Source organism: Palaemon carinicauda, chromosome 2 (assembly GCF_036898095.1).
Source record: "Palaemon carinicauda isolate YSFRI2023 chromosome 2, ASM3689809v2, whole genome shotgun sequence".
NCBI classification, from domain to species: Eukaryota; Metazoa; Arthropoda; class Malacostraca; order Decapoda; family Palaemonidae; genus Palaemon; species Palaemon carinicauda.
Window position 1 is genome coordinate 35,993,411 of NC_090726.1, and position 15,545 is coordinate 36,008,955.

General features: G+C 42.4%; 1 protein-coding gene across 2 annotated transcripts in view; it reads left to right on the forward strand.

The window, feature by feature from the left end:
- LOC137623796 (E3 ubiquitin-protein ligase trim-21-like) overlaps positions 1 to 14,956 on the forward strand; it is a 55,026-nt gene extending 40,070 nt beyond the window's left edge. For both annotated transcript variants that reach the window (XM_068354613.1, XM_068354621.1), the window contains one exon: positions 14,729 to 14,956. In XM_068354613.1, coding sequence (XP_068210714.1) covers positions 14,729 to 14,941 — 213 coding nt within the window. In that variant the 3' untranslated portion in view covers positions 14,942 to 14,956. The remainder of the gene's footprint in view (positions 1 to 14,728) is intronic.
- Positions 14,957 to 15,545: the final 589 nt, after the last annotated feature.

Genomic DNA, 15,545 nt, shown 5'->3' on the forward strand with positions numbered 1-15,545 from the left:
CGGTCATCCAAGGCACCGGAGGAAGCAGCAGGGCCTACCGGAACTGCGTCACAATCGCTCGCCATTCATTCCTATTTCTAGCACGCTCTCTTGCCTCTCTCACATCTATGCTCCTATCACTCAGAGCTTTCTTCACTCTATCCATCCACCCAAACCTTGACCTTCCTCTTGTACTTCTCCCATCAGCTCTTGCATTCATCACCTTTTGCAGTTTAGCAGACAGGCATTTTCCATTCTCTCATCATGGCCAAACCACCTCAACACATTCATATCCATTCTAGCTGCTAACTCATTTTTTACACCCGTTCTCACCCTCGCTACTTCGTTCCTAACCCTATCTACTCGAGATATACCAGCGATACTCCTCAGACACTTCATCTCAAACTCATTCAATTTCTGTCTCTCCGTCACTTTCATTCCCCGTAACTCCGATCCATACATCACAGTTGATACAAACCCTTTCTCATACAGAACTCTCTTTACATTCATGCCCAACCCTCTATTTTTTACCACTCCCTTACCTGCCCCTACAATTTGCATCCTTCATTCACTCTCTGACGTACATCTGCTGCCACTCACCATTTGCTGCAACAACAGACCCCATCCCTAGTGCTTGGCTTAATGCCTAAACCCTATATTCAATTCAATTCAACAACAGATCCCAAGTACTTAAACTGATCCACCTCCTCAAGTAACTCTCCATTCAACATGACATTCAACCTCGCACCACCTTCCCTTCTCGTACATCTCATAACCTTACTCTTACCCACATTAACTCTCAACTTCCTTCTCTCACACACCCTTCCAAATTCTGTCACTAATCGTCCAAGCTTCTCTTCCGCGTCTGCAACCAGTATAGTATCATCCGCAAACAACAACTTATTTACCTCCCATTCATGGTCATTCTCGTCTACCAGTTTCAATCCTCGTTCAAGCACTCGAGCATTCACCTCTCTCATCACTCCATCAACATACAAGTTAAACAACCACGGCGACATCACACATCCCTGTCTCAGCCCCACTCCCACTGGAAACCAATCGCTCACTTCATTTCCTATCCTTTCACATGCTTTACTAACTTTGTAGAAACTTTTCACTGCTTGCAATAACCTTCCATCAACTCCATATAACCTCATCACATTCCACATTGCTTCCCTATCAACTCTATCTTATGCTTTCTCCACATCCATAAACGCAACATACACCTCCTTACCTTTGCTAAATATTTCTCGCATATCTGCCTAACTGTAAAAATCTGATTCATACAACCCCTACCCCTTCTAAAACCACCCTGTACTTCTAAGATTGCATTCTCTGTTTTATCCCTAATCCTATTAATCAGTACTCTACCATACACTTTTCCAACTACACTCAAGAAACTAATACCCCTTGAATTACAACACTCATGCACATCTCCCTTACCCTTATACAGTGGTACAATACATGCACAAACCCAATCTACTGGTACCATCGACAACACAAAACGCATATTAAACAATCTCACCAACCATTCAAATACAGTCACACCCCTTTCCTTCAACATCTCAGCTCTCACACCATCCATACCAGATGCTTTTTTCTACTCTTGTTCCATCTAGTGCTCTCCTCACTTCCTCTCTTGTAATCTCTCTTTCATTCTCATCTCCTATCACCGGCACCTCAACACCTGCAACAGCAATTATATCTGCCTCCCTATGATCCTCAACATTCAGTAAACTTTCAAAATATTCCGCCCACCTTTTCCTTGCCCCCTCTCCTTTTAACAAAGTTCCATTTACATCTCTCACTGTCTCTTCAATTCTTGAACCAGCCTTCCTTACTCTCTTCACTTCTTTCCAAAACTTTTTTTTATTCTCTTCATACGAACGACTCAATCTCTGACCCCACCTCAGGTCAGCTACCCTCTTTGCCTCACTTACCTTGTGCTTTACTTCCACATTTTTCTCTCTATATCTTTCATACTTACTCTGCAGCCATTCTTCAAAAACCCTCTTTTTCTCTTCCACTTTTACCTTAACGCCTTCATTCCACCATTCACTGCCCTTCCTCATGCTGCCTCCAACAAACTTCTTGCCTCACACATCACTTGTAATCCCAACAAAATTTTCTATTACTAACTTCCACTCCTCTAAATTACCAGTTTCTCTTACTTTCACTCTGTCGTATGCCATTTTCAACCTTTCTTGATACTTAGTTTTTACCCCCGGTTTTATTAGCTCTTCAACCCTCACTAGCTCCCTTTTACATCCCCCTACTCTATTCTCCCACTCTTTTGCTACAACTAATTTTTCTTCCACCAAAAAATGATCAGACATACAATTAGCCATACCCCTAAACACATGCACGTCTTTCAATCTTCCAAACATTCTTTTAGTTATCAACACATATCCATTAACGCCCTTTCTACCACTCTTCCATTTGCCACTCTTACCCATGTATACTTGTTTTTATCTTTCTTTTTGAAAAAGCTATTACTTATCACCATCTCTTGCTCAACACACACATCTACCAGTCTCTCACCACTCTCATTTTCACCTGGTACGCCATACTTCCCAATGACACCTTCTACCTCTCCAGCGCCCACTCTAGCATTTAAATCTCCCATGACAACTACATAATTCCTTCTACCCAGTCCTTCTACACACCCAGTTAGTAAAGAAAATAAACCGTAGATATAAATCCAATTTTTCTCCTACTGTATTTATTAAAGAAGTTACAAAGAAAATAAATGATGCTATCAACATTCCCTGTGATCAAGATGACCATCGTCAATTGGGAGCTAAGTGTGTTAACTCTCTTATGACCATTTATAATGAAGTGAGTAAAAGTGAATATGATACAATGTGCCCACCGTTGGAAAAGACTATAACTGTAAAAGACCAATCTCCTTGGTTTGATGGAGAGACTTTGGTGAAAAAGAGGAAAAAAAAAGATGAAAGAAAGTAGAATAGGTTAAAAACTGAAAGTTAGCCTACTTGGGTAGAATACAAAACTGCTGCGTGTCAATATAACTACCTGCTAAGAAGGAAAAAAGTGAATACTATAAGAGAAAGATCCTCGAAGCAGCAACAGACAGAAATAAGTTATATCGTCTCCTGAATGGTATAATGGGAAATGTAAAAGAAATGAAGCTACCTAATGGATACAGTGACCAGGAACTAGCAAATAATTTTCTAGTATTCTTTAAAAACAAAATTGAAAATATAACCATGTCATTTGTAAATACTCAACATCAGATTAATGTTACACCAGGCACACAGACAAAATTAATACGAGTTAACAATATAACACAAGATGACATCACCAGAATTATCAAGAGAGCAAAGAAAACAAACTGCGCGATCGATCCTATGCCAATATCTGAAGTAATTGGATAGAGAAACTTTTCTAGTCTAGCTGAAATAATAATGAGAATAGCAAATGCAAGCATTGATGAATGTAAATTTCCCAAATCTGAGAAAATGGCTATGGTCACACCAGTTCTGAAAAATGCACTGGACTACCAGGAATTAAGCTCGTATTTCAAATCTATCCTTTGTTTCAAAAGTGCTTGAATATGTAATTCTTGAACAACTAGTTAGTCACTTAGAAGTAATAGAAGCTTTGCCTGACGACCAATCTGCTTAGAGAAAACTAAACTCTACGGAGACAGCCATCTGCTCTGTTGTAAATGATATGCGGGAAATGATGGATGAAAATAAATGTGGTATTTTAATATTGCTCGATTTCAGTGCTGCTTTTGATACAGTTGTGCATGAACTGCTACTAAATGATCTACGGTCCATCGTCGTTGAAGATCAAGCCTTCGAATTCCGAAAAAACTTCTTAGTTGGTAAAAATTAGTATGTACAAATTGGAATCTCTTATTCATCATATGAACCCTTAAACAGAGGGGTACCCCAGGGGAGTGTACGTGGCCCAATCTTATTCTGCATCTATACTACTGGTCTATCGAAAATACAACAAAGGCATGGCGTGAAGTTCAAACTATTTGCGGATGACACACAATTTGACTTTTCCATAAATGATGTAGATGACACTACTGAAACTCTAAGCCGAATCCTTGATAGTGTTAGAGAATGGATGACATTTAAACAACTGAAATTAAATGATAACTAAATTGAATTTATGGTGGTGGGTAAGAGAAACAGCGTGAGAAACTTGGGTGATATTCAAATGAATATAAATAATGATTCGGTGCCGATATCTAGTAAAGTTCGAGATATAGGTGTATTTCTTGAATGTAACCTGTCTCTAAATGCCCAAATATATAATGTAATAAAAACTGTGGGTTATCATCTTAGAAATATTGCGTTTATAAAAAAGTACCTGGACGAAAATTCTGTAAAGAAACTTGTGATAAACTGTGTTATTACGAGGATTGACTACAGCAACTCTATCTATTACAATTTACCAAAAGTGCAACTTAAATTACAAAACATAATGAACAGAGGAGCACGACTGATAAAAGGTGTCCCACCTAGAGAAAGGATCACCCCTATACTAACTGACTTACACTGGCTGTCGATTAAAGCGAGAATTGAATTTAATATATGTACAATAACCCACCGAGTTATCAGAACCGGTCGTCCAAAATACTTAGGAGAATTGCTACATATTGCGCAGCCAACAAATCGTGTTGACATGAGAATAGTTACAGATGGCTTCAAACTGTTGGAACCTAGATATGTATCTACTTTAGGCTCCAGAGCATTTAATTATGCGGCCATGAAACATCCGAATGATTGAAGACATTAAAGCTTTCAAGAGGAAACTGAAGACTTATTTCATGAGTCGTATAACAGTGACGATTTAACAGTAAATGAATAGTATGTCATATGAAACGTTAAATACTCTGAACGAACAAGTTAAAATGACAGTGGAGGTCCTGAAGAGAGGGGTTCCCCTGCTGTATGGGACCGGAAAAGCAGCCATCAACGTAAGTAAGTACTGTTAGTTCTTTATGCATGGTGCATAAGATTTTTCATAATTCTAACCATTCTTTGCATTTGGATCTTCCTAGACTGTATCATCCTCCATGTAGTAATGCAGTTAGTCTCAAGAGTTTTGTCTTCTCCATCATACGGCACAATAATGCATAGTATTATAGAAGTTTTATTGCAGCTGTGACCAAATTATGGAATGATCTTCCTAATCAGCCAGTTGGATCAGTGGAACTTCATAAGCTCAAACATGCAGTAAATGCTTTTTTTTGTTGAACAAGCTGACGAGTATGTCTTAAGAGTTTATATATGACAAATAGTTCATGGTTTAATGTTATTATGATCTTAAGATAGTTTTTTGGGCTCAGGCCATGTCTTCCTGATGGAAGTTCCTTCGTTAGTAGCTTCCTAGGTATATTGACTACAGTGATATATCCCAGAGAATTTACCAAAGGTATCCAGAATTCTAACTCCTGGAGCAAATATCCCTTAAAAACTTTAGAAGGGATATCGCGTAATATTAGAGGATGTATTCTTGACACGTCGCATAGCTATCTACACTCCTAATAGCGTTTTCGCTTCGAGGGGAAAAGTGGCAAGAATTATAGGGGAGTCGTTAATAAGGCAACGCTCCTACTACTGTACTGCAAAAAGTGCGCCAATCCGCCACCGCGCGGCGCCACCTAATCATTCTTTCTCTCATACCTTTGCTGACCAATGTTTATCCTGTGTTATCTCTCGCTATTTTGGAGTTATTTAGTCGCTATGATGTCTTCACCAGCCTCATCTGCTTCTGGAAAGTTAAGTAATATCTTTGAATTGTGTAAATGTAAGCTCTTGCCAGTTTTACTCTTCGATTGAGATCATAATTAATATAACAAGAGCTGTTGCCAGCCGGATGGCGTCATGGACGCGGTCGTTCTTTCTTGTACATTTCCTCTTCCAAGATAGTATACGAGAGAGTTTCGGTGAACGATTCTCCCTGCCCCTAGGCTACTAGCCTAGGGGCTTTAGTATACTTTCATACATGTCCCCAATTGCTCTTGTATTGTCTTTTAAGAGGAGACTGACACCTCCTATACCTTTTAAGTCGATACTAATCTCCTGGTGAGATTTAAGAGCAATTCCCCCTCCCTCTGATTAGCCTAGGCTATCCTCGGTTAGCTTTGCCTTGAACTGAGTTCTGGCAAATCTTTACTGAGGTGTTCCGTTTCTTTCTCTTAACCACCGAGTCGGTTTTTGAGCTTAGAATGGGACATCAGAGTATAATGTCTGTGTTTGGCAACCGTCTGTCTTGGTGAAATGATTTCCCAAGTCAGGTTAGGTTGCCTTTACAGGAGGCTAGACCTCCAAAGACCATACCTTGGAGGTTTTATTTAACAATTCCTCCTCCCATGGCCTAGCAGACAGTCCTGTGCTGGTAGATTTTAGGCCGAAGAAATGATTTCTTCCACTGCCTAAAATCTCTGGTAAGAGATTCTATTCTCTTGCGAGACTGCGTCCTGTGTGCCGCCTTCTCACTTAACTAACCCAACCTGGGGAATTGAATTTCCACTATGAGGTTACCTTTATATGGGATCAGAATCGATCAGGTTATGTAGTGCCTTCGGGTATTACCTCACCTATAGGACCCTTGCCCCTTCCCCGCTGTCCCTTTTTTGTTGGCTGAGCCATCACACACCCTGGCCGTCATTCTACATTCGACCCTAACGGTAGTCTGAAGAATTGGCCTGAGGTACCCTGTCTGCTGCCGGCTGAGCCGGCTGCCGGCAGGGGCCTTCATCTTCCTTAGTGTTCTTCAGTCCTCCCTTGGACTGCCTTCCATATCCAATATGGATGGGATATGGTTGGGTGAAAGCCCGAATATAATTCCCCCTTCCATTTGAACCCTCATTCCGGATGTAGGCCGGCAAGGCTGAGCCTTTGCCTTCCTCCATCTTTTCTTTTTCTCTGCCTTTCCTTATCCTGGGCCGGCCGCCGGCAGCTAGTACCTGTCTGCCGGCAGTTAGCTCTGCCGCCACTTGCCGTGGGTGTCGCTAATCGACGACCCAATGGCAATAGGCATACTATGGCCGGGTGCCGGCAACTAAGTTGTCTGCCGGCGACCGGCCACCCAAAGTCTAGACATTCGCCGCCGGCTTCCGCCGGGTCCTACTTGATAGAGGGATCCTTCGGCTGCCGGCCGGCAGAGCCGCTGCCGGCGACCTACCGCCCATTATCCTGAAGACAGTACCTGCCTTCAATAGCCCAGAACATGTCAGCATATGACGGCAGGCACGGCAGTACTGGCGGAATGCCGCCAGCAGTTAGTGCTGTAGCCCATACAATTTTTTCCAACCTACAAGGTGCTTCATGGGCAGCCTATTGTGAGACCATCACATATAAGGGAGCAATTCTCTCTACCATTTAATGGTTAACAACTATTACTAAAATCCCTAATATTGAACCTAGAAGATAGTGTTAAGAGGACACTTTATATCAAAAGATATAATCTTCCCATAAATTCGTTAAGAATTTAGTATTCAATATTGAAGGAGGTCATAGCAATGGGCTGGACAGGAAACACAAGTAGGTGTCTTTCCTATTTTCTAGCTTACTCTATCCTAAGCTAAATAATATTCAAGATATGTATGTTGAAATCTGAGAATTTCACCGAATACTTATATGCTTTTCTTTCTTTACAGGAGGAGCATCCCGAGTGCGGGAACAACTTCTGCAGGATCCGCAGTAAGAACTTCTGCGGCCATGATATGTGCAGGGCCCATGCTCGCTGCGCAATCACCAAGGGGTCTCTCAAGTATTGGGGCCCACAGGTATGTACCGTTTGTGATAAACTGGTAAAAGAGGCTTTAGATGATCAAAAGTCTACAGTCAAGGGATGCAGCAAGGGAGACGCTGCGAAAATGGGTCAGAGGCCTTCAGAAGAACACCTCTGGTCCATACCTTCCTAATGAAAGAATGAGGGACTGTCTTTTCCCTAGGCATCTTCGGATGCAATCGTTCCCCAGGCTCAACCTGAGATTCTCCTTGTCCAGATTCCAGTAGAATCTGATGTATCGGACGCCTTGAAGGGCATCCAATTGGAGGACATGTCGGTTGTCTCAGAGGAGACTGAGAATAATCTCCTGGTGGAAGAACTGGAACAGGAGGCTGACGTACCTCCTGAAGGCGAAACCAAGAAAGCCGAAACGATTTCGGTGTCATCAGCTATGATGGCTGAGCCAGTACCTTCGACTTCTTCTTCTGCCCCCCCCCCCCCCATTAGACTCGATCACTAACACGTTGCACACGCTCTTGTCCATGGTCCAGGACATGCAAAAGAAATCGTCCGAGAAAAAAGCTTCCCTTCAGACGGAGATGCATCAGCTAGTGGCAACGCATTTAGCTCCAAAGAAGCTAAACATCAAGGATCTCCCCGCTTTCTCTGACGTCAATCCTTGGAGGTATGCAGAGCATATGCCGATGTCAGGGGGAAAGATCTCCCTCTCGGAGAAACTGGGCACTGTCCCAGTAGAGGAAATAGAGTTTTGGCCCAGCAAGGGGGCCTATCCGGAGTGCTATGTCCGTCTGAGGACGGAACCTGCGTCCAAAGAGGAGACAGAGCCGAAAGAGGTCATTGTTCTTGACCTCTCCAAGGCCCAGGCCTTATTTACCAACACCTTGAAGGAGAGGGCCTTCACTAGCTCCAAGGTGCCGGCTCTCAGCACTAAACACCCTTCCTTTATTGCTGACCCCTCTTGTGCCTTCCCCTTTATGGACAAAGGGTTTAAGGCAGCCTTAAAGGCGGTTGAGGCAGGAAAACCTTGTCCTACACTTGAGGAGTGTAGACCCTTTTCCCTCGCCTTTCCATCGGATGATGCAGACTGGAAGGATGTGCACAACACCTTCACAGTCGGGAAGCTGGAGGCAGACATTGCCGGACGACAGTTCGGCGAAGACCTCCCGAAGTTGTCAGACTTTCTCCTGCGCAGGGAGTAGGAGACAAAAGAACGTCTTGCCGCCTCTATGTCTCTGCGAACTGGGCTAGAGACAATGGCAAGCATTGCAGACACCCCAGACATGTACATGGTCTTCGCCAAGTCTCATTTGGCGATGGTCACCAAAGACCTGTACAATTTCATGCAGGGAGTTCGTGTTCGCCTCGGCTGCGGTGAGGCACGAACCAAGGAAGTTGATAGCCTTCAACATCTGGGGAAAAGACCTCTTCCCAAGTGAAGTGGTCAAAGAGGTCGTGGACAAAGCCGCAACGGAGAATAGGAATCTCCTCTCCAAGTGGGGCTTGTCCTCTAAAAGAAAGTCTTCCGCTGATGAGGGTCCCCAGCCGAAGAATAAGTCAAAACGACCAAGAGTGCCCTCTCGTCCGAAACAACAACAACAGCCTCCCATGGCCACGGTGCCCCAGACAGTGGCACAACCAACCACCACCTTCCAGCTGGTGCCCCAATCTGTGGCGACCCAGTCGCCGGTGTCCACCCCAGTCTTTGAGAGGCAATCAACGACCTTTAGGCCAAAGTCTCAAGGTTCCTTTCGAGGATCCTCTAGACATGGCCAAGGAGGTAAATCCTCCAACGAGCACTGAAAGTGAGATGCTACCGGTAGGAGGGAGACTTCTCCTTTTCCGGGATCGTTGGACCTTCGATCCCTGGGCCCACAGCCTAATCAAGAATGGACTAGGGTGGAGTTGGAATACAATTCCACCAAACTTCCCTCAGTTCTTCCAACACCCAACCCCCATATTGGAAGAATGTGTTCAGGAACTCTTGAACAAGAGAGTTATAAGGAGGGCAAAGTCCATCAAATTCCAAGGAAGGCTATTTTGTGTTCCGAAGAAGGACTCGGAAAAGCTCAGAGTCACTCTGGACTTATCACCACTCAACAAGTTCATAGTGAACTACAAGTTCAGAATGCTGATGCTTCAACACATAAGGACCTTTTTACCCAAACAGGCATACACAGTCTCCATAGACATGACGGATGCATACTGGCACGTCCCAATCAACCGTCAAGTTTCCCCTTACCTAGTGTTCAAACTACAGAAAAGACAGTACGTTTTCAGAGCCATGCCCTTCGGTCTAAACATAGCTCCAAGGGTATTCACCAAGCTTGTAAATACAGTCATTCATCAACTACGCCTAAAGGGAATTCAGGTGGTAGCCTACCTGGACGACAGGCTGGTGTGGGCAGCATCCAAGGAAGAGTGCATGCAAGCCTCCAAGGAAGTGATCCAGTTCCTGGAACACCTAGGATTCAAGATCAACTTGGGAAAGTCTCGACTATCTCCAGCTCAGAAGTTCCAGTGGCTGGGTGTCCACTGGAACGTACAGTCACACTGCCTTTCCATTCCATCAAAGAAGAGGAAAGAGATAGCGGTATGTGTCAAGAGACTCCTTCAATCCGCCAGGATATCAAGAAGGCAACAGGAGAGTGTTGGGGTCCCTGCAGTTTGCCGCAGTGACAGATCCAGTATTGAGACCGATACCAAATCGTCTGCGATCCCTATTCAAGCCATGGTCGGAGGCCAAGAACCTAAATAAGAAGGTACCCTTGCAACCGCCTCCACCATCAGTCACCGTTCACACGGATGTCTCAAAAGAGGGGTGGGGAGGTCACTCTCATCATAGGAAAGTCCAAGGAACCTGGTCTTCCCTCTTCAAACCCTTCCACATCAACTTTCTGGAAGCCATGGCAGTTTTTCTCTCACTGAAGAAACTGAAACTTCGCTGCTCAATCCACATCAGACTGGTTCTAGACAGCGAGGTTGTAATGAGATGCCTAAATCGACAGGGCTCGAGATCGCCTCAAATAAATCAAGTAATACTGGCCATCCTCCGACTAGCGGAGAAGAAGAGATGGCACTTGTCAGCAGTCCACCTTCAAAGGTTCCGCAATGTGATGCCGTACGCTCTATCCAGGGTCAACCCGATAGTCAGAATGGTCCCTAGACGCAAGATCATTCTCTTTCATCTTACGCAATGTCCCAGGACTGCAGATAGACCTCTTCGCAACGAGCGACAAGAAGCTACCCCGGTATGTAGCCCCGTACGAGGATCCTCTAGCGGAAGCGACGGATGCAATGTCCATAGATTGGAACAGATGGTCTAAGATCTACCTGTTCCCTCCAACCAACCTTCTGCTGAAAGTCCTCGACAAACTGAGATCCTTTCAAGGGACAGCAACGATAGTGGCCCACAAGTGGCCCAACAGCGTTTGGTTCCCTCTAGTAACGGAACTACACCTGAAGCTGATCCCATTGCCAGATCCAGTTCTGACTCAACAAGTGCAGAAATTGACTGTCTCAGCTTCATCACAGAAAACCCGAAACCTTCATCATGATTTTCTCGCCTTAGCAGTCAAGAAAAGGTTCGGAATTTCTAGGGACAGTATTAACTTGTTAGAAGAATACAAGTCAAATTCAACAAGAAGACAATGTGAGTCTTCCTGGAAAAAATGGGTCGCCTTTGTCAAGGCGAAGAAACCTAAGGAGATTCCTTCGGATTTCTGTTTGTCCTTCTTCATCCATCTCCATGAACAAGGTTTAGCAGCCAATACGATTACTACGTGCAAATTTGCCCTAGCCAGACGAGTGCTTTACGCCTTCCAGGTAGACTTCTCTAACGAAATCTTCAACAAGATTCCTAAAACCTGCGCTAAACTTCGGCCCGCAGCCCCTCCAAAGCCCATTTCATGGTCTTTGGATAAGGTTCTTCACTTAGCATCAACTCTGAACAAGGAAGATTGCTCTCTGAAAGACTTGACTCAAAAGGTGATATTCTTATTTGCACTAGCCTCAGGAGCCAGAGTTAGCGAAATAGTGGCCCTCTCGAGGGATGACGGCCACATTCATCACAGACTGCGGAGAACTGAACCTTTTTCCGGACCCAACGTTTCTCGCCAAGAACGAGCTGCCCATTAAGAGGTGGGGTCCCTGGAGAATCTGCCCTCTGAAGGAAGAAGCATCCCTCTGCCCAGTGGAATGCCTAAAGGTCTATCTTCGTAGAACTTCAGCCTTTAAGGGAGGTCAGCTTTTCAGGGGAGAAACATCAGGTTCAACGTTATCCTTGAAACAGATAAGGGCGAAAATCACCTATTTTATTCGCAGAGCAGATCCAGACAGTACACCCGCAGGTCATGATCCGAGGAAAGTTGCCTCGTCTCTGAATTTCTTTCAGACTATGTCGTTTGAAAGCCTTCGTGCTTATACTGGATGGAAGTCATCCAGAGTCTTTTTCAAACACTACGCGAAGCAACTACAGGAAATGAAACATTATGTGTTGGCGGCAGGTAGTGTACTAAAACCTGCCGCTTGATTTCTGCGAAAAACAAAGCACTATTTGGGACTTTTAGTGAAGGGTGTACATGATAGACTCTTAAGGTATATCAGGTTGAGTGATGTGTCTAGTGATGACACTATAGACTGTTCTAACTACACAGGTGACATTAAGCATAATAGACTAACACAAGTGACATGCATACTTATATGCATAGTGTTCCTTGTAACAACAGAATACATAGTGAAATATCCATATTTCCCATTGAGTGGCTTGTATTTCCTTTTCAGGTGAAACTTATTATATTTCTGTTATTACTAATTATGCTTTTATGCAGATTTGTTCAGCGTAAAATGTAATTGATTATTACAACCATGATTTCTATTTTTATTGTAATAAACAATAGCAGGAATCTTTGCGTCTCATTTAGCCCCAAATATTCTAAAACTATGAATAAAAGTCAGAGCGTCTTTTGATCCTATCAATATTTAAGAAAACATTGGGAACTAAGGTTATTACTGTTCCAAGGAAACAGGTAAGGACTGATTGTACTAAACTGTTTATCTTACTGAATTAAGGTTTCCTACATATATATAAACCTGTCTGTATCTTTTAACAACCAGACTCGGGAGGTATCAGTAACCTACATAGATCAATGCCATCTAAGTACAAACTATGCTTTATGTACATGACGACACTAATATACAAACTGTTTGCTAGATTGTTCCTCGAACTCACAATCCTCGGGTTTTTTTTCCTAGAGTCTACCCAGACTCTTCCCTGTAGGGGGCAGGAAGCACTGACATATTCCATGATCAGTTGAATGATACATAATGGTAACATCAAGTGTCTCTAGGTTCAGAGGACCAAAGGAAAATTTATCTCGAGATGAACGGCACTATTGAAAATCCACAGATACATTAATGCTCTGGTAAACTTCCATCAGGATGACATGGCCTGAGCCCAAAAAACGGATTTTGAGCAAAGCGAAAAATCTATTTTTGGGTGAGGTAGCCATGTCGTCCTGATGGACCCACCCTCTTTTTGACAAAAGGATAATGAATCCCTCCCTATGGTACTGTATCTGTAACACCTACAAAGCTACAAAGAATGATTAGGTGGCGCCGCGCAGTGGCGGATTGGCGCACTATTTGCAGTACAGTAGTAGGAGCGTTGCCTTATTAACGACTCCCCTATAATTCTTGCCACTTTTCCCCTCGAAGCAAAAATGCTATTAGGGGTGCAGATAGCTATGCGACGTGTCAAGAATACGTCCTCTGATATTACGCGATGACCCTTCTAAAGTTGTTAAGGGATATTCGCTCCAGGAGTTAGAATTCTGGATACCTTTGGTAAATTCTCTGGGATATATCACTGTAGTCAAACATACCTAGGAGGCTACTAACGAAGGAACTTCCATCAGGAGGACATGGCTACCTCACCCAAAAATATATTTTTCGCTTCGCTCAAAATCCGTTTATATTCCTTATTCATTACTTTTCATATATATCGTTTAATTATGCCCTTACATTCCTCTCCTCACAGGGCTATTTTTCCCTGCCTTGGCCTTTGTTTTATAGCATTCTGCTTTTCCAACTAGCATTGTAGCTTAGCTATTATTAATAATGATAATACATTTTTTATGGATCAACAATTCGTCCTTTTCATACATGTGGCCAAATCAGGCTAACAATCTTTCCTCTTTCTCTATTAATCTAAAATCTTTAATTTCTCAATTAATGAGAACCTGACTAGACCTTTTGCATGTGGCATAGAGACCTGATTCCTTTACACACAATTGTGAAGGCTCCTTTGTCATTAAATTTTCACGAATATTACGCGGCACTTCACACAAGGTGTAAGAAAAGAGATATAAAGAATTGAATGAATTACTATGGAAAGTGATATGCATATGAATGTATAATTCCTGTGTATACTCTACAGTATGTAAGGATTGGTCATTCATTTTTCTCACCATAGTAGATAGCACTTGCTTTAGATTTAATTTTCCCCTCATGTTCACCCGTGTGCTAGTGGATCGATGATTGTCGGGTTAGTGTTGTTGGACGCGCGCACACACATTGATTTATGGCTCTTTTGGAGAAGATTGTAATACTTTCCACGGAATTTACGTGTGAAGAAGTATTTTTTTCTTATTGTAAAAGTGGTCATGAGGAATGTCTTATCAATTTGATTTTGTGGCTAGGAAAAATTTATTTTGTTATTTGAATTTAAATTTTTATTCTTCTGTAAAATTATTCTATCGAGTAAGAACTCATCTCAAAAAATTCATTAGGCATTGTGATTCATTAGGAATTGTGATTAAGTGACGCAAATTATTCGTAAAAAAAAAAAAAAAAAAAAAACTGTACTTTCTCAAAATTAATGACGAATTGGGTCATATATGTCATCCTACCAGTAATTAGAGATTGTCCTCATTACAAACCATAAAACTATGAAATGATTACAATTGTGAATCTTATGTTTAGAAAAATATCTTAATGAACGAATGTACAGGCAGATGAGATGAAACGAAATCCAGATTTCTGGAAGAAGGCTATTGCGTCGGGAAAGGTGTTTGCAGTGGAATCAAGTCATGGAAGTTTGCGATTTGCCGAAATGACACTCGAAGATGACAAAGTATATCTTTATCACCTACAAGATCGAGAAATTCCACCTTCTGCATATATAATCAAGGTAAAATCTGTGTGCTTTTTTCTACTCTATTAGGTTTTATATTTCTGCTCCTTGATATCACAAGAGTAAAAAGGAGAATTAATTTGTCTTTTCTAAAGTTCTGATTGCTAATTTACTTTTGAGAAATATATTTGGTCTGTTTCTTTTTCAATAGCACAAAAAAGGGCTTATTGAGAAAGTCTTAAAATTGTTGGTGATCAATGTATCTTTAGGAAATATAATTCATTCGTTCTCCCTTATTTTGAGTATTGTTCTCCTGGCGGGTCTTCATTTATGCCTTCTCTATCATAATCGCAATAAATACTACACAGTATCCTATAAGTTTTATTCCAGCTGTGACAGATTGTGGAATAGTTTTCAGGTAGTTAAATCAATGGAACTTTAAAAGTTCGAACTTTTTGTAAATTCGTTTCTGTTGATCAGGTTAACATAAATCTCGTTTTATGTTTTATATGTGACTGATCTTTTTTAATATTGGAAGACCCAGACCTACATGGCTGAGAACTATGAGACGCCAAGTACGAGATGATGAATGGAGAAGTATTGATTTAAAAGCTCAAGATAGAGACAACTGGCGAAATCTAACAGAGGCCCTTTGCGTCACTAGGCGTTGGAGGAGATGATGATGATGATTTCA